Consider the following 23,512-nt stretch of genomic DNA (forward strand, 5'->3'; position numbering starts at 1 on the left):
TCCAGTCCTAGACCAAGGACCAAGGTTTTATGATGCAGATCAAGCCTCCCTGTAGCAAGTTTCAGAGTTCTTATCAGACCTGAAAAGGTGCCAGACTCTTAGTGAATTCTCTCCTAGATCAGGAAAAAGACTTGGAAAGCAACAGTGGCCTTTTTTTTTTTTTTTTTTACAAAATGTAGATTTTCCCCACAAGAGGCAGCTTTGCAGGGTCATTTCAAAATATGTCAAAGAAATACATTTTGGAGTAAAATATTTTTATTTCTTTCAGGGCCTGCTCTCTGTCATGTGATGTTATACCAAAGTCAGGCAGGAATTTGGTGTCTTAATGCTACAAAAAGTCTGTTTCTTCAATCTTAAGATTTCTGCTGTAATGTTAAAACTGCCTAGCTATGCCTGAATTTCAAAGGGAGGAAAGTAAAATGAGGGATATCAGACAACCCCCTTCCAATCACGACCTGAACTAGATTTTCAGGTTTACTTTGGAATGCCTTTGGCTGAGGCAGGGGGCAGGCATCAGTAGGTTGAGGTGCATAGAATTTTATTTTTGGTTTACATTATCATGAGACAAAAAAACCGGAAGTTGGAGGACCATGTTGGAGCATGTGTTCAGTGGGTTCAGGCAAAGGGGAAAGGGTCTGTGTTTGTCCATGTCTCCTCACTCATTCTGGAGGAGTGCTTCTTCTGACCAGCATACTGACACTCAAGCAGCCCAGCTACTAGGGAGACTGAGGCAAGAGAATTGCTTGAACCTGGGAGGCGGAGGTTGCAGTGAACTGAGATTGGGCCACTATATTCCAGCCAGGGTGACAAAGCAAGACTGCATCTCAAAAAAAGAGAAAACCTTGGTCTTCATAACCTCTTATCTTTTTTTAAATTTTCTTTTCTTTCTATTCTTTTTTTTTTTTTTAGAGGGTAGCAGCAAGATCATGGCTCATGGCAGCTTCAACTTCCTGGGCTCAAGTGATCCTCTCACTTCAGCTTCCCAAGTAACTAATAATTTTTTTATTTGTAGAGACAGGGTCTTGCTTATGTTGCCCAGGCTGGCCTAGAACTTCTGGCTGAAGCAATCCTCTTGCCTCGGCCTCCCAAAATGCTGGGATTACAGGCATGAGCCACCACACTTGGCCCCAGATAGTTCTTCCTACGGATTCCAGGTCTTTAGATAATAACTCTTTCAACCAATTGCCAATCAGAAAATCTTTGAGGCCGCCTATGACCCAGAAGCCCCCACTTCTTGTTATTCCACCTTTCTAGACCAAACCAATGTACATCTTACATGGATTTGTTGTGGGACCTTTCCTTAGTTCAGCTAAAGACGGGGTTCCTTGTCCCACAGCCGCGAAAGTTTAGGCGTGCAGATGGTTTGAAGGGTGAGTAAAACGGGGTGTTATTGGGTGAAAAGGAATAAAAGGGGGAACAGGGACTCTCCGCAAGGTCCGAGTTACTCTAGTACGCTTCCCGCCTTGCAGTTTGAATCTTAGGTTCCACACAGGAAGAGGAGGGGCCAGGCTCCTCCCCGCTGCCAACGGCGTGAACTTCTGTAGCTCCACCCCAGTGCGCAGGCCGGTTGGAGTTTTGCCAGGGACCCCTCCCGGACCCCTCCCACCCGGCTGTCTCATATTGATTGATGTCTATGTCTTTCTAAAATGTATAAAACCAAGCTGTAGCCCGATCACTTTGGGCACATGTTGTTAGGACCTCCTGAGGCTGCGCAATAGGCATGTCCTTAACCTTGGCAAAATAAACTAAATTGATTGAAACTCACCTCAGATACTTTTTGGTTTACAGTTAATTAGTTAAGCTTAGAACAGTTTGTCCCCCTGAAACCAGCTAACCACAGAGAATACCCTCTCCTCTTCAGATTACTGAGACTTTCCCTGCTTGCAAAAGAACCCAAACCATAAAAGTCACCCCATCTGTAACTTGTTTCCCCACCGGAAAAAAAAAAAAAAATGTCTAAGGTAAAACCACCTTAAGACACTCTGGAGTGCAGTAGCCAGAAAAAGATCATCTCCTTAGACAGAGAGAGAGAGAGCGCACGAACGAGCACAAGCTATCCTTATGACCTAGCTGTGGAAATCCTGTAACCTCACTTTCACCACATTCTATTTCTTTGAAGTGAATCACCAGGGGTCTAGCCCACATCATAAGGGAGTGTACTAGGCTTCACATTTTCAAGAAAGTAGTGTCAGATGTATTGGGACATATTTTGAAACCACCTGATGGTCATATCCAATGGCAGTAGAAGGAGTTGCCCAGGAAGATAGGCAGTAACTCAGGTCCAATAGCAGCTTGTTCTAGCATTCTCTCAGCGTAAGTATTACTGTCCTCATTTTTCTTGCTTAGAGGAATTAAAATAATATAGAGTTCATCTAAATTCAAATAGTACTATAGCAGGTGCAACATATTTACTCTAGTCTGCCGCCTCACACAAGAAGATATTGGTTAAATCTGTCTGGATATAGAGAGGAATTTTATCCTAGTATTTGTCTCTCTGCCATTTGGCAATCCCACCACCACAACCAATACAGAAAATCAAGGATGTTAGGTGCACCCTTTGGAAAATCATCAGAGACACATGCTTTATGAAAAAAAAAAAAAATAGAAGAGTGAGAGAGAGATGTTTTCTTCACAGAGCGAAGAGATTCTTGGAAGGTAGCCTCATAGAGTTAACCAAAATAATGAATAAGCTGAGTCTAAAGAGTCACAGTAATTATTTCATGTTAAAGATGTTAGAAGAAAAAAAATACTGAAAAAAAATTTGCATTAGAATTAAATTTAAAAGGCTAAATTATAACTCTCATAAAACTAATGGTCAATTTTTTGTCTGGGTTCTTTGTGGCTATTGGATTTGTGATTTACAAAGAGGATGTTTGACCCCAGGGAAGCAATTAACATCCCTTTCACAAAATAACATTCATTGCTCAAGGTCTCTGAAAGCTGAAGGAACTGTAAAAGATCAATAATCAGTTTTAAAATGTGATTCACATAATGCTGTCCGGATTCAGGAAATGGGCAAATTCTGATTATTTTATTTTTTTATTTTAATTTTTTATTTTTTTTGGAACGAAGATTCGCTCTTGTTGCTCAGGCTGGAGCGCAATGGCATGATCCCGGCTCACTGCAACCTCTGCCTCCCGGGTTCAAGCGATTCTCCTGCCTCAGCCTCCTGAGTAGCTGGGATTACAGGCGCCCGCCACCACACCCGGCTAATTTTTGTGTATTTAGTAGAGACGGGGTTTTACCATGTTGGCCAGGCTGGTCTGGAACTTCTGACCTCAGGTGATCCACCCGCCTCGGCCTCCCAAAGTGCTGGCATTACAGGCATTGAGCCACCATGCCCGGCTGATTATTTTATTAATGAGGGGTACATAGGAACAAAAAAATATAAAATAAGAAACTGCTAAGGGCTTTCTCTCCTGCCATGGTTGAATCTGAACCTTGAAGCCAGAAAAATAAATAGCGATGGAGCAGAAATATCACTACTGTCTTCTCTCAGGACTCATTCCATCTTGATCAATTCTGTCCTTCCAAGCATAGCTTGAGTTTACTGGTCCTGAGACATTACAGAGATGTGTCCACCTTGGGCAACTAGCCACAGAAAAAAGACTTGTGACCCAGGCCAGTTTATCTTCACTTGGTGGCCAGCCAGCAAGGTGTTAACATCCACAGAGTTGAACACATATACAGACAGACCAGTTTCCTGGCACTCCAGAAGAAAGATCATACCTTTCTTTCTGGTTGCTTCCCAGGAAAATGCTGTAGAAATCCACTATATCTAGGAATAAAAGCAACTAGGAAATCAAGCAACTGTGAATTTCGGAGCTTCAATTTTAATGGGCTATGAAGGCTTTTCTTGATGGGTGATCAAAAGATGCTGTGGAAAAAAATAAAACAAAAAAGACAATGGCTTTGAATTAGCTGGGTGTGGTAGCACACACCTGTAATCCCAGCTGCTAAGGAGGCTGAGGCAGGAGAATCGCTGGAACCCGGGAGGCAGAGGTTGCAGTGAGCCAAGATCGCACCACTGCACTCCAGCCTGGGCGACAGAGTGAGACTCCGTCTCAAAAGACAATGGCTTTGGGGTGGAGGTTGACAAAGAGGATTGTGAGCATGGGAATCAGTATTGTAGAGGATTGAGCGCTGATTTGTCTGGGGTACTCTTACACTGCTCAGGGTGCATTTTTTTTTCCTTTTTCTTTTTTTCTCCTTAATATAAAATGAGAAAGGATGCATTTTTGAATCCAAGTACTTGCTGACCAACTACTTCACATTCACAGTGTGAAAACGTCACACTACCTTTGCTCAGGTCTGTGCCAGAATCAACTTTTAATGCTATATTTAATAGAGAAAATGATGAGGAAGTTTCTACAAAGAAGGAATGACAGAATTAGAATATAACAATTTTGCAATGCCTAATGAATTACTGGGTCTAGGCAACATTCATCAATGGCTGCTAATATTACAGAAAGAAAGAAAACCAGACGTTATATATCTCATGCTAGAAGTGCACAAGACCATTTAAATAGTCTTCCCCTCCACCAAAATCCGACCTGAGTCTTATCATACCTTGAAATCTACCTACCATGTTTAGAAAATACTCAAGGGAAGGTCAGGAGCGCAGATTCACATCTGTAATCCCAGCACTTTGGGAGGCCAAGGTGGGTGGATGGATTACTTGAGGTCAGAAGTTCAAGAACAGCCTGGCCAACATCACGAAACCCCAGTCTCTAACAAAAATACAAAAATTAGGTGGGCCTGGTGGTGTGCGCCTGTAGTCCCAGCTACTTGGGAGGCTGAGGCACAAGAATCACTTGAACCTAGGAGGCAAAGGTTGCAGTGAGTCGAGATCGCACTACTGCCCTGCAGCCTGGGCGACAGAGTGAGAGACTCTGTCTCAAAAAAAAGAAAAAAAAAAAAAAAAAAAAAAAAAAAAAGGCCGAGAGTGATGGCTCACACCTGTAATCTAATCCCAACACTTTGGGAGGCCACGGCAGGCGGATCACCTGAGGTCAGGAGTTCGAGACCAGCCTGGCCAACATGGTGAAACCCCATCTCTACTAAAAATACAAAAATTAGCTGGGTGTGGTGGCTCATGCCTGTAGTCCCAGCTTCTCAGGAGGCTGAGGCAGGAGAAGTTCTTGAACCCAGGAGGCGGAGGTTGCAGTGAGCTGAGATTGTGTCCCTGCACTCCAGCCTGGTAACAGAGTGAGACTCCATCTCAAAAAAGAAAAACAACAAAAAAAAAGCAAGGGAAGAAGTAACGTCATACATGAGACCTTGGAGATGCAATCAGAAAACTCTAGAATGTAGAAAACTGTATAGCAGGGCTGGGTGCGGTGGCTCACGCCTGTAATCCCAGCACTTTGGGAGGCCGAGGCAGGCAGATCATGAGGTCAAGAGATCGACAGCATCCTGGCCAACATGGTGAAACCCCGTCTCTACTAAAAATACAAAAATTAGCTGGGTGTGGTGGCACGTGCCTGTAGTCCCAGCTACTCGGGAGGCTGAGGCAGGAGAATCGCTTGAATCTGGGAGGTGGAGGTTGCAGTGAGCCAAGATCGTGCCACTGCACTCCAGCCTGGCAACAGAGCAAGACTCCGTCTCAAAAAAAAAAAAAAAAAACACACAACAACTGTATAGGACAAGTAAATTAGTTTTTCATCAACAACAATGACAGAGAGTGGTGTATGAAACAGAGAGAGAGAGGAGAGAGAAGGGGAACAGAGGGAAGGCAAGGAGAAAGGAAAGGAGAGGACTAAGAGACATCAAAACCAACTACAATGTATGGACCTTATTTGGCTTCCAATCTAAACACACTGTAAAAAAAAAAAAAAAAGAAAAAAGAAAAGAAAAAAGGCCAAAGTCATCAAAGTCATATACACTCTTTTTATCCTTTTGCTTTTCCTTTTGGCTGAAAAATGCAGACATTATGGTCCCCCATGCAGACAAGGGCACCACACAGGGATGGTAAAATAATGAGATGGAAGGACCGTAGTCCCCAACAGCTTTATATGCAGCAAAGCCACCATGTCGGCTCAGTTGTTTACACACGAGGGAAGTGAATTATGTTGACAAAACTATGACAAGAGCTCGACCTATAGAAAGGGTCCTTAAACTGAACATTCCTTGACTCCACCCATTGATATTTATCTAATAGTTTCACCTACCCCTGGATGTGAAAACTGTCCTCCCCTGATGCTTGTGTATTTGGGGAGGAAATCCATCAAAAAGGAAGCCCCTAGCTTTTGCCCTTAGTGGAATGTGGACACAATTGCTCATTGATATTCAGCACACATGGCTTCTCTGGCTTTGAAATCTGAACACTAGTGAGGATCTGTCTGTTTAATATGGTATTTTAGAGCTTATTCTTATTTGTGGTTTTTATTTGGGCACTTTGATCAAGTATTTCAGTGCTGTTTCCTAATTATAATTTTATTTAATATATAAAATATGATATACATGTTTTGGTAAATTACATATGAAAATAAATTGGATTTCAATACAGTAATGATAAATTGAATTCTCTCATGCTTTATTTAACACTTTATTCCCACAGCAATACCTAATGAGCAATTAAAGTGACTCACTGAGAGTGAAGGCTTCTTGCAGGCCACAGCAGCCATATGTCACATCAGACATAAGGCACTGAACAGAAGCAATTCAATGGAATCAGGTCATCCATCAGGCAAAATACATGCAGAGTCTTGTCTGATCTCCCAGAAGGAGCAATGCTGTGTGTGTATGTTTTGTTTTGTTTTCTCGTTCTGAGTTATCACTTGGTAGATGGTCCTGTTCCTATTTTGCTATACAGCAAAGAATTACAAAGCCTTGTCAATTCTGCCTCCTAAACCTATCTCTGATATTTTCAAATTGATCTACTTCCTTTCATCTTCACTACCACTTTCCTAATCAAAACCACTATCCTTTTCCATTTGGATTAGTAAAGTAGTGTCTCAACTGGTCTCTTGGTTTTCATTCTGGTCTCCTCCAATCCATTTTTTCCACAGCAACTACAGGGATCTTTTGAAAATGTAAATATTATTTTCTATTCAAGCTTAAATTGACAGTGCGCGGTGGCTCACGCCTGTAATTCCAGCACTTTGGGAGGCCAAGGCGGGAGGATCACGAGGTCAGGAGATCGAGACCATCCTGGCTAACATGGTGAAACCCCGTCTCTACTAAAAATACAAAAAATTAGCCGGGCGTGGTGGCGGGCGCCTGTAGTCCCAGCTACTCGGGAGGTTGAGGCAGGAGAATGGCGTGAACTTGGGAGGCAGAGTTTGCAGTGAGCCAAGATAGCACCACTGCACTCCGACCTGGGTGAAAGAGCGAGACTCCGTCTCAAAAAAAAAAAAAAAAAGCTTAAATTAATCTTCCAGTTGGCCAGGCATGGTGGCTCATGCCTATAATCCCAGCACTTTGGGAGGATGAAGCGGGTGGATCACAAGGTCAAAAGTTCGAGACCAGCCTGACCAACATGGTAAAACCCCGTCTCTACTGAAAATACAAAAAATTAGCCGGGTGTGGTGGCATGCACCGGTAATCCCAGCTACTTAGGAGGCTGAGGCAGGAGAATCGCTTGAACCTGGGAGGCGGAGGTTGCAGTGAGCCAAGATCGCACCACTGCACTCCAGCCTGGGCGACAGTGAGACTCCATCTCAAAAAAAAAAAAATTCTCCTTCCAGTTTACATTTGCTTTGTACAAGGTCTCCAAGGCCTTGCATGGTCTAGCCACTCCCTCCCTCTTCAGCCAATGGCACTGCCACAGTTTCACTATATCCTGCCCACTGGCATCCTCTCTTTCCCACAGATACGAACATGCCAGGAGCTTCCCTCCTCAGGGTTTGCAGATGCTACTTCCTTTTCCTAAAACACTGCTGAAGAAATAAATAATATTAAACATAAAGGTAATAAACACTTAATACTCATCACTTCCTAATTATTTTTCTGTATTTTATTATTATCCATGCTCTTAAAGTTATATTTAATGTATCTACCTAGTGAAAATACTATACAATGTATTACAATACTATACAGTTTATTTATTTATTTATTGAAACTTAGTCTCGCTCTCTCACCCAGGCTGGGGTGCAGTGGCATGATCTTGGCTCACTGCAGCCTCCACCTTCTGGGTTCAAGCGATTCTTGTGCCTCAGCCTCCTGAGTAGCTGGTATTACAGGGGTGTACTACCACGCCCAGTTAATTTTTGTATTTTTAGTAGAGACGGGGTTTCTCCATTTTGGCAAGTCTGGTCTCAAACTCCTGTACTCAAGTGATCCACCCGCCTTGGTCTCCCAAAGTGCTGGGATTACAGGTGTGAGCCACTGCGCCTGGCCTATAGAGTTTATATACTATACAATATACAGTGCATCTCTTCCAACTTTGCCTTCAGTGATCTCTTCTTGGCAGCTTGAAATCAGCTATTGCAGAAGTACTTACACCATGGAAATTGGCAAACACTACAAATCAGGGCTTTCCTGGGGGTAGGGGAGTTTAGGGAGCCCAGCTGTTAAACATTTGCCAGTATACTGCTGCCTATAATAAAACTTTTATGTTTCCTTTCAATTATTTATATAAATGCAATATATATAACTGCAATATAATTAATGCAGTTACAAAATAATTTCCACATCACAATGTTAAATTCTTTTAATATGTTTTCTAATTTAGTGACATAATAACTCTACAAAGTGAGTATAATAATTCCATTATATAAGCAAGGAAACAGGTGCTGAGAGATTAACATAATTAGGCTGGTATGCAGCAGAGGTATCACTTGGAAATATATTTGACTGGCCAGACGCAGTGGCTCACGCCTGTAATCCCAGCACTTTGGGAGGCAGAGGTGGGCAGATCACCTGAGGTCAGGAGTTTGAGACCAGCCTGGCCAACATGGTAAAATTCCATCTCTACTAAAAATACAAAAGTTAGCCGGGCATGGTGGTGCATGCCTGTAGTTCCAGCTATTTCAGAGGCTGAGGCATGAGAATTGCTGGAACCTGGGAGGTGGAGGTTGCAATGAGCCAAGATAGTGCTGCTACACTCCAACCTGGGTGATAGAGCAAGACTCTGTCTCAAAAAAAAAAAATAGTAAAAAGTTTGACTCCAAAGCTCATGCTCTCTCTCTATACTAAACAATATGGAAACTATTTTAGGACGTATTTCTTTTTGTTTGTGTGTAACTGGGGAAACAAGGGATCTCCCAGGAATTTGGGCATTCTATGAAGGAGGGAACTGTTAGGGTTGAAGGGAAAGGCAGGGATAATTCAGAGAAGGAGTTTTATAGCCTTGGTGTCATATTGAAGCAAAATTATCTACCTACTACATCACTAATGTCAGGGAAATTGAATGAATTACCACAATGCCGTATTCGTTTGTAATTTTTGAATGACAACGTTTATCTTAGTAACCAATAGGTAATGAGTCTGGTTTATTAAGAAAGACCTGGTAGTAGCATTTTTTGCCTATATGAACTCCCTGGAGGTAATACTTTCTCTTGCTAGAATGTTTCTGAGTAAGTGTGAACAAAGAAAATCTCTGGCCTGGAGAGATCAGGCCTGTGTATGATAGACAAGGACAAAATCTGAAAGTGAACTCAGCTATCTGTTAAAGTCATTCTAATTCCCTCAATTCACTTGTAACATCTCGCCTAATGGCTTTGCTGCTTATTCTCTAATAGCTACCTGATAGAATTGTGGTGTTCTGAATTAACAAGGCACGAGGGAATTCTAGCTGTAAGGCTTTCTGGTAAACTTTTTCACATGTCTCAGACTTTGGAAACTGGCCCAGTTCTAACGAACTATATTGATTAGAAAAATATCGATTAGAAATCTATCGATTAGAACTCTATCATTTAGAACAATGATTCTCAGATTTTGGTGTGCCTAAGAAACACTCTGGGAGCTTGCTAAAAGTGTCAATTTCTAGACTCACCTCCAGAAAGTCTAATTTTGTTTGCCTGGATTGGGGCTCAGATGTCTTCATTTTAAAACACATTTCCCCCAGGTAATTCTAATGCAACTTGTACAGGAACCAGAGGCTGAGAACACTCATCTAGTCTGAAGCGTGTTTTGTGGTGGGTGTGGTGTTACGGGTTTTTCTTGCTGCAGCTAGTCTAGAAGACCCACAACAAAGAATGTAGTTCTGCCTATTAAGCAGGTTGGGGCTGGGCACGGTAGCTCATGCCTGTAATCCCAGCATTTTGAGAGGCTGAGGTGGGTGGATTGCTTGAGTCCAGGAGTTCAAGAGCAGCCTGGGCAACATGGTGAAACCCCGTCTCTACAAAAAATGCAAAAATTAGCTGGGTGTGATGGTGTGCACCTGTAGTCCCAGCTACTTGGAAGGCTGAGGTGGGAGGATAGCTTGAGCCTGAAAGGTCAAGGCTGTAGTGAGCTGTGATCATGCCATTGCACATTCCAGCCTGGGTGACAGAGCAAGACTCCATCTAAAAAAAAAAAAACTAAAAGCAGCAAAGAAGGTTGGGTGGCCTTGAGGTCTGACCTAGAATCTAAGCCCTAGATAAAGATGGAGCTTCAAGTTGGCCTAAGCACTACTAGACTTTTTGGAAAAATTGCTGCCAGCAATGAGTTCTTGGGCCCTCCGTCCTAGAATTGCATTTGCACTTTAAAAATTTTGATAACAATTTGACTAGTTAATCATCTGAGGGAGTAAAAAATTTTGGTGTTACCTTTTCTGGGGCACTGACCTCTGCATCCTATGCTCTGTGAGCCCCATCCTGGGATATGGTCTCAGCTCTTAGATGTTGATATGTTTAATGACATATAGGGCTATATTGAGGAAAAATAATACCTACTCTGGCAAATTGTTATAAGGATTAAATGAGATAATTCAGAAAATAACTAGCCGAGGATCTGGCATATAATGAGTCCTTAGGAAGGTGAGGGATTTGGCTGTAGTATCTATCACCTTAAGGGTCTCCACAGTAAATCTGTGAATTTGGTTCACAGGGGCCATGCCCTCCTTTTCTCTCAGGGTTCTGTAAACATCCCTCTTCAAGCTAGAAGGGGTTTGAAAAGGACAGACAGGAGAAGCTTTCTCTTTGTTCAACAGCGTACAAGGAAGAGATGCTCAATAAGTTGTTTTTTTCTTTCTTCTATATATCATTTTTAAATCTCCACTTTTCCTTTCTTCGCTAGCCCTTTCATCAGCCATTTTTTTCTCTCTCAATCTCTGTGTACACACACATACACACATACCCACACCACATACACATTTTAAGGCCTCCCATGACCCAGAGACCAAAGCCAGGGTTCCAATCTTTAAAGTCCATTCCTGGGGTGCTCTAGACTTTGCTTGTCTTCTCCCATGGTCTCATATTTCAATTTATTCCTTCTACTTGATTAAAGCTTAGAGCAGTTCCCTTCATCTGCTTACCCTTTATATGTTTTCATAAGGCCCTTTTCCAAGTTGTTGCACAAGAAGACACCTTCATTTTCTGCTTAAATTTTTTTTTTGTTTTTGTTTTTCTTTTTTTTTTTTTAGAGATAGGGTTCTTGCTATGTTGACCAGGCTGGTCTCGAACTCCTAGCCTCAAGTGATCTTCCCATCTCAGTCTCCCAAAGTGTTGGGATTACAGGTGTGAGCCACTGCGCCTGGCGAAAAAAATTTTGTTTTTAGTATTTATTTTTTAGAGACAGGACCTTGCTCTGTCACCCAGGCTGGAGTGCATGGCACGATCATGACTTACTGTAGCCTTGAACTCCTGGGCACACACAATCCTCCCACCTCAGTCTCCCAAAATTAGGGTTACAGGGTTAAGCCACTGAGCCTAGCCTGAAACTTTAATCTTCAACACACTCCTGGTCTCTCCCATCTTTCCTATTAGTTTTCCTAGCTAACCACAGAGTTCTGACAGCTTTTCCTGGCCCTATGCTGAACACACATAAAATTTCCTCAATTTTGTGCAAGGCTCTGATGTGTGCTTCAATAAATTACTTGCCATTCTTAACAATACCTTACTGTTTGTTTCTCTTCAGCGAATGTTCTTTCACCCAAAGCCTACTGAAACCTGACAATGTGTTAAACACTGTCCTAGACATTGTGGATATAAAATGAATAAAGCACTATTTTTTATTTGTCAATTATACCTCAATAAAGCTCTTTCCGCCTAGGAGGAGTTCATTGTCTGGAAAGCAAAGGCAGATATGTAAACAAATATAGTGCAGAGTGCTAAGTATCACACTGTGATGTGAAGAAAAACTAATTTCTTCTAGGGAAGTTGACAAAAGATCTCATAGGAAGTGACATTTTCATTGGTCTTGAACCATAAGTAGGAGTTTGCCAACCAAAGGACAGGGGTGAGAGTGAGGGCAAGGGTAAAATAGCGCTTCCGAGGGAAGGGAATCCAGTGTGCAGAGGCTCTGAAATGACCGACGAAGATTCTGACGTGTTCAGGGAAGTCTGCTGGGTTTGGTGTGGTTCGGTGCATGGTGGAGTGATGGTGGGAGGTGTAAAGGGATGAAACTGAGAGGGCCCAGTTGAAGCAGGAGGATTGAATTTTATTCTAGAGGCAATGAGAGAAAGAGAAAACTGTTTAAGCAGGGGAGGAAACGATCAGGTTTGTCTCTTACTTGTTCGTTTCGTTGCAGACCTCCGGGTTTTGGAAACTGAGGTGCTCTGCTTGCTTAATCAGAACAGCTCAGGCAGCCTCCGAGCTGAAACACGGCTTTTTTTTTTCAGGTCTAGAAACGGCATGTTTTCAATATACCCAGGGCTACTAAGTTTGATCCCAGTGCCCATTTGTGCTAATGACGTTGGCCAGGGACGCCAATTTACTACCCTGACCCTGTCCTTCAAATATTGTCTCTCTCTCTTGGGCTAGGGTTGGACATGTTCTGACAACTTTCGTCTCTTTGAACCCCATTTTTCCGTTCTGATAATCTTTTTCTTCAGTTATGCTGACCATGTCTTTAAATACATTGCTAACGTTTTAGCTCATCCCACCCCACGTTTTAATCCCTCAGAGGCAGACAACGCTGACAGCCACGCCCACCCAAGAAATTTCCGAAACAGAAAGTTTGTCTGCAACAGCGCGCCGTACTGACGTAGCAGTGCGCAGGCGCAGTCCCGGCTCCTGGCGGCGTGTTCCTCTTTTCCTCGGTTCCCAGTGTTCTGGCAGGTAAAGGAACGCCGGCTCTTCGCCTGTCAGCGCGTCTTGTCCTTTGCTCCGGACGCGCGCTCCTCAGTCCTGCGGCTCCTGGGGTCGCTGCTACAGCCCGCACGCCTCCACCGGCTACAGACCCATGGCTGAGCGCGGGGAACTCGACTTGACCGGCGCCAAACAGAACACAGGAGTGTGGCTAGTCAAGGTAATGTTCGCGAGTCTCCCACTTGCGCTCCTCCTAACACAAGTATAGTTTAAGTAACTCGAACCTATCCCGCTCCGTGCGCCTCTTAAAGTTCTTTTACGGCTATCTCGTTAGAGCTTCACATATTTTGAGAGGCAGGAGTCATTGTTGTATCTGTTTGCAGATGAGGAAATTAGTTTAGGGACGCAAAGTGTCTTTCAGCCAGTTACTAGTCTGAATCTGCCTGGACTAGATCTCTTTCTCACGGCTTTCCTGGAGTCTTGTCTTGGTGTCCCCAGATTTGGACGGTGCATTTTATCCCAGACTGGAGAATTCCTTATATCTTCCCTTGGTGAAACTGGTTTTAGCCATGAGCCTGTGTGAGGTAGTTGAATGTCTACTTTCTGTACAGTTTTCTCGGCCAGAAAGTAGGTCTGGTCCCTGCCTACTCTTAAAAGTGTTCTCTTAGGTTGATGGTCCTTAATGAAGCTCTCAAAAGAGGCGAGAGAGCCCTGAACTCTCACAGGAGAGGTCAGGAGAGGTCATTGGACTGGAGTATTCTTTTAGAGCAGAATTGGGACTCGTGAAACTGGCCGTCAATAAACGTTTTATGTGAAGACAGCAATTTTGGTTAGCTCACAGTGAGCACTATTTGTGCTTAATTGTTTCGTGTTGGGGAGTGTTTTCTCCTAGGGGAGTTTCATAATACTTAAGCATATTCAAAATGTGATCCTGAAAGTCGTTGAAACTTAAAATGTAAGGACTTTTGATTTCTTAATGCTTTAACTGTTTTATCACATGGCTGAGTTCTCGTCAATTAAATCTAAGAGGTCTTTCTTGTCGGCCTTCCTAAAACAGCTCCCTTATGATCATTTGCTAACACGACAGATCTGTATTACATTCTTCAAAGCACTTTTCACAGTGTAGAGTGATTTTGTGTTCATATGTTCAAAGTTGGTTACCTCTATCTTTCCAACACAAAATCACATTCTATGAGAACAAGATCTTTGCCTGTCATACCCAGAATAGTGTTTGGCACATGGTAATTACTCAACAAATAGATGAGGAATAAATGGATGACCTCTCATTCTTAAGCCCTCGCCTTAGTCTGTGGCACTCATTTGACTTATTTCCAAGCTCAGTGTGACTTAAAAGGGTGGATTAAATAGGCATTTCTCTCTCCAGCAGCATGTTACTTGGGGGAGAGTCACTAAGGAGGAGATCGCCCTTACGGACTGAAGGAAAAAGCTTGAAAAAATGGTGTGACTTGAGATGGTGCCATTGTCCTAGGAGCATGGTGCCATTGTCCTAGGAGCATGGTAAATGCTCAATGTTTGCCTTACAGGATTTGGGTGGACACAGTGTATACTATGGGGAATGGAACAGAAATGCAAGACTCAAAATATATAATCAGCATGGCGTGTTGTGGAAAACAGAGAGAACCTAGAGCAGAAGATCTGTGTAGATGAAGATTGGGACCATATACTCAGATTGTCATATCATGAAACAGAGATGTTCTAACTTTAGTTTACAAGGAAGTAACGAACTTTTTGGAGGATTTGAGTGAGGTAGAGATGCCAGATATTTATTCAGGAAAAAAAAAATGTTTGGCAGTGTGCAGTACGAATTAGAGGGGAGGGTAACCAGAGTCACAATTAGAAAATTATCACAGGATCGGGCTGGGTGTGGTGGCTCATGCCTGTAATCCCAGCACTTTGGGAGGCCGAGGCGGGTGGATCATGAGGTCAAGAGTTCGAGACCAGCCTGGCCAATATGGTGAAACCCCATCTCTACTAAAAATACAGAAATTAGCCAGTCGTGGTGGTGTGTGCCTGTAGTCCCAGCTACTTGGGAGGCTGAGGCAGAAGAATCGCTTGAAACCGGGAGGTGGAGGTTGCAGTGAGCCGGGATTGCTCCGTTGCACTCCAGCCTGGGCAGCAAAGCAAAAATTCCATCTCAAAAAAATAAATAAATTTTTAAAAAGTGTAATTTGTTGCTTAGAAAGTGTATCTTCATTCTCATCTAATCAGAATTTGAATTGAAGTACATATTGATTTCAAGTTTTTTCTCCTTCCATTAATATTTCCTATTAAAAATAATACCTTGAGTTCTGATCTTTGTTGCTAAATAATGTTTCTTCCTAGGATATCCCAGGGTTTATAGATCATCCTGTACATGTTTAATTCCATCACTAGACAGGTATAGAACTGAGTAAATATAATAAGAACTATACATACAAGATCTCTGAGAGTTTTGAGCGGGAAAAAAATTAATGCTTCACCAGAACTGGGAAGACATCATAAAGAAGGTGACGTTTAAGAAGAGCCTATTTGGAGGTTGCAGTGAGTCAAGATTGTGCCATTGCATGCACTCCTGCCTGGGTGACAGAGTGACACCCTGTCTCAAAAAAAAAAAAAAAAAAAAAAAAGGATGTAAGTGTGATCTGGCTGGGACATCTGTCACCACATTAATCACCAGGGTTGATTTGGCTAATCTGGCTGGCTAGGCGGGTGTCCCCTTCCTCCCACACTGCTCCATGTATGTCCCTCCCGAAGCTGCACACATGACCAAAGAGGATGACCATCTGGATAGAGGAGGACTGGTCTTCAGCCAAGGATATATGTATGGCTGTACTCCCCTGCTAGAACCTCCAAAGAAGCTTTCAAGAAGAGCTTATGGAAGGTCGGGTGCAGTGGCTCGTGTCTGTAATCCCAGCACTTTGGGAGGATGAGGTGGGCGAATTGCTTGAGGCCAGGAGTTTGAGACCAGCCTGGGCAATATAGCAAAACCCTTTATCTACAAAAACTATAAAAAGTTAGCTGGGCATGGTGGCGTACGCTTGTAGTCCCAGCTACTTGAGAGGCTGAGGTGGGAGGATCACTTGAGCCTAGGAGGTTGAGGCTGCAGTGAGCTGAGATCACACCCCTTGTACTCCAGGCTGGGTTACAGAGTGAAACCCTATCTAAAAAAAAAAAAAAAAAACCAAAACCTGCGGGCAGGACTGAGGATAAATAGTGTGTTTAGGAAAAAACAAATATAGTAGTAGATTGTTTACCAAAATAACAAAATATCCAGGACCTGTACTGTTCTGACCTAATGAAGTGCTATTTCTGGAATTTTGAATATATATATATTTTTTTTGGCTGAGCACAGGGGACTTTATTGATGGCACATGACAAGGCAGGGCCCTCCCTCTACAGGGGGTCTGCATGGAAGCTGTGAAGAGGGGAGAGTCTTAGTGTGGTTGGTGACTTAGTATGGCAGGGACTCCCCAGCATTGAGGGCCTCTCTCTTCCTCTTGTTCTGTCGCTGGGGCTGGTGGTCCAGGGGTCTTACTCCTTAGAGGCCTGTGGGCCATGAGGTCCCCCACCCTGTTGCTGTAGCCAAATTCATTGTCTTACCAGGAAATGAGCTTGACAAAGTGGTCGTTGAGGGCAATGCCAGCCCCAGCATCTAAGGTGGCGCGCTCTCGGCTCACTGCAAGCTCCACATCCTGGGTTCAAGCGATTCTCCTGCCTCAGCCTCCTGAGTAGCTGGGACTACAGGCGCCCGCTACCATGCCCAGCTAATTTTTTGTATTTTTAGTAGAGACGGGGTTTCACCATGTTAGCCAGGATGGTTTCAATCTCCTGATCTCGTGATCCACCCGCCTCTGCCTCCCGAAGTGCTGGGATTACAGGCGTGAGCCACTGCACCCGGCCTCCCCACTGGCCTTTTTAAAAAATTATTTTTACGGCCAGGCGTGGTGGCTCACGCTTGTAATCGCAGCACTTTGGGAGGCTGAGGGGGGTGGATCACCTGAGGTCGGGAGTTCCAGACCAGCCTGACCACCATGCCTGACTAATTTTTGTATTTTTAGTAGAGATGGGGTTTATTTTTTTTGTTAGTTTGTTTTTGTTTTTGAGATGGAGTCTCACCCTGTCACCCAGGCTGGTGTGCAATGGCACAGTCTTGGCTCACTGTAACCTTTGCCTCCCGTGTTCAAGCTATTCTCCTGCCTCAGCCTCCCAAATAGCTGGGATTACAGGCATGCGCCACCACACCCAGCTAATTTTTTGTATCTTTAGTAGAGATGGGGTTTCACTATGTTGGCCAGGATGGTCTCGAACACCTGACCTTGTGATCTGCCTGCCTTGGCCTCCCAAAGTGCTGAGATTACAGGCATGAGCCACTGTGCCCAGCCGAGACAGGGTTTCACCATGTTGGCCAAGGTGGTCTTGAACTCCTGATTTCAAGTGATCCACCCACCTTGGCCTCCCAAAGTACTGGGATTATAGGCGTGAGCCACCGTTCCCGGCTAGCTTTCATTTTTTCACAGACAGGCAAGCACCTGGACGTTGGTGGCCAAAGAGAAAGTTATATACAAGGGAGAGATGAAACTGGAATGGGTGATAACCTAAAGCCTTGCAGATAGTAGGAGAAAAAGGAACTTAACATTTCTTGTGTAGTGAGTATTTTGCAAAGCAAACCTATAAAGTAGGTACTAATTATCTGTATTTTTCAGATGATAAAATTTAAGGTTAGGGAGGTTAATTATCTTGCCTAAGCATGGAAATAGTGATTCAAATTTGTTAGGCGAAAAGCTTTGCCATAGACATTTTTTTTCCCCTTTGTGTCTCCCTGTTTTGTTTTGTTTTTTTTTTTTGAGACGGAGTGTCACCCTTTTGCCAGGCTGGAGTGCAGTGGCGCAGTCTTGGCTCACTGCAGCCTCCACCTTGCAGGTTCAAGCGATTCTCCTGCCTTAGCCTCCTGAGTAGCTGGGACTACAGGCGCGGGCCACCACACCCAGCTAATTTTTGTATTTTTAGTAGAGATGGGGTTTCACTGTGTTGGCCAGGATGGTCTCGATCTCTTGACCTTGTTCATGATCTGCTCGTCTCGGCCTCCCAAAGTACTGGGATGACAGGTGTGAGCCACTGTGCCCAGCCCCCTTTGTGTCTGTTCAATGGGTTATCTCCCTAGAGATTCAGAGGTGAGGTGGGGACTTCATTTTTATGTCTTTGGTCTTGTCAGCTCTGTATCTTGAAGTTCAAGGAAACATGGGAATAAATGCTGCGTGTCATAGATTGGGTTCCCTGAGCAGCTGATTTTGAGATGGAGACAGGGATTTATTAGCGAGTACTCTTGGGATCAGCACGTATGGAAGGAAAAGGATTTAAGCAAGATTGGGTAGAGCATGTAAGGCAGTCTCAATGAAAAGCCAGGACGATTCCACAGGGAGCCCTCCAGAGCTGTCCTTCTGTCCCAGCCAGTCAGTGGATATGGTTTGCCCCAGTAAGTGGGCGTGACCTTGAGCAAGGGGTCTTTCTTTAGTGGAGGCAATTTCAAAGAGGCCTAATAGCTGAGGGCTGTCTGCTGGCCACACTCTCAGCAGCTGTGGGAATAATGCCCTCAGTGCTGAAGGGGGAATCTGGGTGTCACATCATGGTGTCCACTTCAGTGCTTTTAATTTTCTGGGAGAAACAGGGCTTTAGAGGCTAGCAGTTGGGGAACTGGGTATTTGATGAAGCAAAGTTGGCAAAGAAGCACCTTGGCTTCAAAGGCAAGAACGACTTTCTTTCTTTTTTTTTTTTTTTTTGAGATGGAGTTTCACTCTGTCGCCCAGTCTGGAGTACAATGGTGTGATCTTGGTTCACTGCAAGCTCCGCCTCCCGGCTTCAAGCGATTCTCCTGCCTCAGCCTCCTGAGTAGCTGGGATTACAGGCATGCACTACCACTCCTGGCTAATTTTTGTATTTTTAGTAGAGACGGGGTTTCACCATGTTAGCCAGGATGGTCTCGAATTCCTGACCTCGTGATCCCCCTGCCTTGGCCTCCCAAAGTGCTGGGATTACAGGCGTAAGCCACCGTGCCCAGTGACAAGAACGACTTTCTTATGCTGCCCAGTTTGAGTGAATGGGTGGGCAGATTGATTCATCCCACAAGCTTTCAGTGATTGCTAGGCTCTGAGTATGTCACAGTGAACAAAATGGACATGGTATATACTGTGTAAACTACGACTTATAGCCCAGTATAGGAGACAGACATCAGTCAAATATTGGTCTTAGCAAAAACAATTATTTTCAGAGAAGGACACTGAAGCAAGGAATATTGTTCTGTGCATGTGAATAACAAGGGACTTGTCCTGGTCTAGGAAGTCAAGGGAGGTTTCCCTGAGGAAATTATGCTGTAGTGAGTTATTTTCTGTCGCTTTCTCTGGTATTGGGAAATCTAAGCAACCATACCCTGTTGTATTTATTACCTTGTCTCCATCTGATTTTCAGTAATGAGTAAGATAGTGGAAATAACATAGATACCTCGTAAATGATATGTTGACAATGGTGTTTGGAGCCTTGAAACCATATATACTGTCATTTTTTTCTTCCTCTCCCTCCCTCTTTTCAGACTTAATAGGCCGGGACTTCTGGGAAGCCAGTTTCTGTAAGTTCATGGTGTAGACAGTTATATATAATTAATGTGCTATTATTATTATTTTTTTATTGCAAGGGTATAGTATTTTAGAACCTTTGAATTAAATAAGCTGGTGGGCTTACCTGGGAATCTACAGTTTTATTATAATAATGAAGACAGTGCAATATGAGCTGCAAACTTGTTTTTGTCCATTAACTTCTGGAACACAATCTGCTCTTTTTTTTGTCTTTCTTTTTGAGACAGGGTCTCTCTCTCTCCCAGGCTGGAGTGAAGTGCTGTGAATTCAGCTCACTGTAACCTCTGCCTCCTGGGCTGCAGTGATACTCTTGCCTCAGCCTCCTGAGTAGCTGGAACTATATATAGGCATGTGTCACCAAGCCCAGCTAATTTTTTTTCTTTTTGTGGAGACAGGGTTTCACCATGTTGCCCAGGCTGATCTCAAATTCCTGGACTCAAGCAGTCCACCCACATTGGCCTTCCGAAGTGCTAGAGTGTTGGGATTATGGCATGAGCTGCCATCCCTGGCCTTTTTTTTTTTTTTTGGAGATGGAGTCTTGCTCTTGTTGCCCAGGCTGGGCGTGCAGTGGCACGATCTTGGCTCACTACAACCTCCGCCTCCTGGGTTCAAGTGATTCTCGTGTCTCAGTCTCCTGAGTAGCTGGGATTACAGGCGCCTGCCACCACGCCCAGCTAATTTTTGTATTTTTGGTAGAGACGGGGTTTTGCCATGTTGGCCAGGCTGGACTCGAACTCCTGACCTTGTGATCTGCCCGCCTCAGCCTCCCAAAGTGCTAGGATTACAGGCATGAGCCACTGTGCCTGGCACCCCTGGCATTTTTTTTTTTTTGAGACGGAGTCTTGCTCTGTCACCCAGGCTGGAGTGCAGTGGCGCGATCTCGACTCACTGCAAGCTCCGCCTCCTGGATTCACGTCATTCTCCTGCCTCAGCCTCCCGAGTAGCTGAGACTACAGGTGCCCGCCACCATGCCCGGCTAATTTTTTTGTATTTTTAGTAGAGATGGGGTTTCACCATGTTAGCTAGGATGGTCTTGATCTCCTGACCTCGTGGTCCACCCGCCTCAGCCTCCCAAAGTGCTGGGATTACAGGTGTGAGCCACCGCGCCCGGCCTCCCCCCTGGCCTTTTTAAAAAATTATTTTTGCAGCCGGGCACGGTGGCTCATGCCTGTAATTGCAGCACTTTGGGAGGCCGAGGTGGGCGGATCCTGAGGTCAGGAGTTCGAGACCAGCCTGACCAACATGGTGAAACCCCATCTCTACTAAAAATACAAAAATTAGGTGGGTGTGGTGGGGAGTGCCTGTAATCCCAACTACTCGGGAGGCTGAGGCAGGAGAATCGCTTGCACCTGAGGGGCGGAGGTTGCAGTGAGCCGAGATCGCACCATTGCACTCCAGCCTGGGTGACACAGTGAGACTCCGTCTCAAAAAAAAAAAAAATTGTATTTTATTTTATTTTTTGAGAAAGAGTCTCGCTCTGTCACCCAGGCTGGAGTGCAGTGGCATGTGATCATGATTCACTGTAGCCTCAAACTCCTGGGCTCAAACGATCCTTCTGCCTCAACCTCCCAAGTACCTTGGATTACAGGTGTGTACTACTATGCCTAGATAATTTTTAAATTTTTTGTAGAGATGGGGTCCCTGTATGTTGCCCAGGGTGGTCTCGAACTCCTGGGCTCAAGTGATCCTCCCTCTTCAGCCTCCCAAAGTGCTGAGATTATAGGTGTGAGCCACCATGCCTGACACAATGTTTTTAAGTTGGCAATTGCTTGTATTAGGTATAATTTGTTGTACTGAATTTGATTCTTAAATTTGCTTTAATGTATGATATATAGTTACTTTCCCTTGAAGTGCTTTCTTGTTTGAAGGCCTAAATTGTAGTCCCCAGTAGTTTGATCACAGAAAATCCTGATCTGGTTAATATGTTGAAGAAGTATGATCTCATTTAAGAGTTCCAAAGCTTCCAAACATTCTTGTGTTCTCTTTAAGAGCATTTCAGAGTATAGCAGTTAGGGCAAAGTAGTAGGTTAGAAAATGCCCTACTCCACTATTTGCATTTTGTCCTCTTCCTATTTATTTATTTATTTATTTATGACAGAGTCTTACACTGTCACCCAGGCTGGAGTGCAGTGGCACGATCATGGTTCACTGCGGTGTCGACCTCCCTGGGCTTAGGCGATCCTCGCACCTCAGCCTCCCGAGTAGTTGGGACTACAGGCACACACCACCACACCTGGCTAATTTTTGTATTTTTTGTAGAGTTGGGGTTTTGCAATGTTGCCCAGGCTGGTCTCGAACACCTGTGCTCAAATGATCCACCCACCTCAGCCTCCCAAACTGCTGGGATTATAGGCGTGAGCCACCATGCCCAGCCCTTCCCCCTTATTTTAAGGTGGATCTCTGAACTGAGACTTCCCTCTGAGAATGAAATGAAGTGTAGTAAATTATATATCCTAGGTATATTCCAGTATTGACCATCATTGCTGTTACATTAGTGTTTCTTCAATATCCAGTCATTAAAATAACTATTCTTCTATTCTAGATGCTAGAGATATGACAGTAAACAAAATTACAATATCTGCCTATTCAGATACGTTCTAATTAGATTACGTTTTAATGAGGAGGGAGAATAGACAATAAGCAAATACATTTAAAGCAGATGATAAGTGCTCTGAAGAAAAATAAAACAAGGTCAAGGATCTATAAAGTAACTGGTGATGCTGTTTTAAATAGGGCGGGAAAGGACCTCACTGATAAGATGGTCTTTAAGCAGAGACGTAAAGAATTTATGCGCTTGCCCTTGCAGATACCCATGGGAAGAGTGTTCTGGACAGAAATAACAGCAAATGGGTCTTTAGATGGGATGTCACCGCAAATGTTCACAGGTCTGTGTGGTTTGAGTAAGGTGAGAGGGAGAGTAGGAGTTGAAGATATGGGATAGGATCATCCAGGGGACTGGGTCACCTAAGACATTATAGGATTTTTCTTCTGAGTGTGATGGGAAGCCAGTAGCCATGGAGAGGCAGCATGGCATGGTGACTAAAATCGTGGACTGTGGAGTCGACTGCTTAGGTTAGAATCCTAGCTTCACCGCTAGTGATTGTGAGACTTTGGGCAAATAATAGCTTTTTGGTGCTTCAGTTTCTGCAGTTGCAAAATAGAATGATGATAGGGCTGTTATAAGGATTAAATGTAGTAATATTTGTAAAGTGTTTAGAAAAGTGTCTGGTAAACATAGTAAGCACTATGTAGACGTCTGTTAAATAAATGGAAATGTTTTGAGCAGAACAGTATCATCTGACTTAGGTTTTAAGATGACCATTCTGGCTGCTTTATTGAGAATAAACTGTACATGGGCAAAAGTGGAAGCAAGGAAATCAGGAGGCTGTTAAAATAATAATTATTCAAGAGATGACGGTGGCTTGGGCTAGAGTAGTAACTTGAGTTGGTGAGAAAAGGCTGGAGTTGGATATAATTTGAAGATGTTGACAGGATGTATCAGTTGACTGGATTAAAAATATTCAGGATGACTCCAAGGTTTCAGCCTGAGTGCTTGGAAGAATGGAGTTGCCTTTTATTAAGATACGGAAAATTGCAGCAGGAGCAAGGTTTACGAGGGAGAAATGAGTTCTAGTATGGAGATTTTAAGTTTGAAATGCTTACTGAATATTAAGATGGAGAGTTTGAGTAGGCAGTTGGATAAATAAATTGAGACTTTAGGGGAGAACCTGAGCTTGTTGTAAGTTTGAGAGTTGTCATACAGATGGTATTTAA

General features: G+C 43.8%; 1 protein-coding gene across 3 annotated transcripts in view; it reads left to right on the forward strand.

The window, feature by feature from the left end:
- Positions 1 to 23,512, forward strand: part of GTF2F2 (general transcription factor IIF subunit 2) — a 239,318-nt gene that overhangs the window by 59,687 nt on the left and 156,119 nt on the right. The window contains exons 1-4 of one of the 3 annotated variants that reach the window (XM_054446660.1): positions 2,144 to 2,313; positions 6,560 to 6,742; positions 7,814 to 7,910; positions 12,988 to 13,332. In XM_054446660.1, the coding sequence (XP_054302635.1) occupies positions 13,267 to 13,332 (66 nt within the window). In that variant the 5' untranslated portion in view covers positions 2,144 to 2,313; positions 6,560 to 6,742; positions 7,814 to 7,910; positions 12,988 to 13,266. Of the gene's footprint in view, positions 1 to 1,570; positions 2,314 to 6,559; positions 6,743 to 7,813; positions 7,911 to 12,987; positions 13,333 to 23,512 lie in introns of those variants that run through there. The other 2 variants (XM_054446658.1, XM_054446661.1) reach the window with 2 other exon arrangements.

The sequence above is a fragment of the Pongo pygmaeus genome, chromosome 14 (genome assembly GCF_028885625.2).
Source record: "Pongo pygmaeus isolate AG05252 chromosome 14, NHGRI_mPonPyg2-v2.0_pri, whole genome shotgun sequence".
In the NCBI taxonomy this organism is placed as follows: domain Eukaryota; kingdom Metazoa; phylum Chordata; class Mammalia; order Primates; family Hominidae; genus Pongo; species Pongo pygmaeus.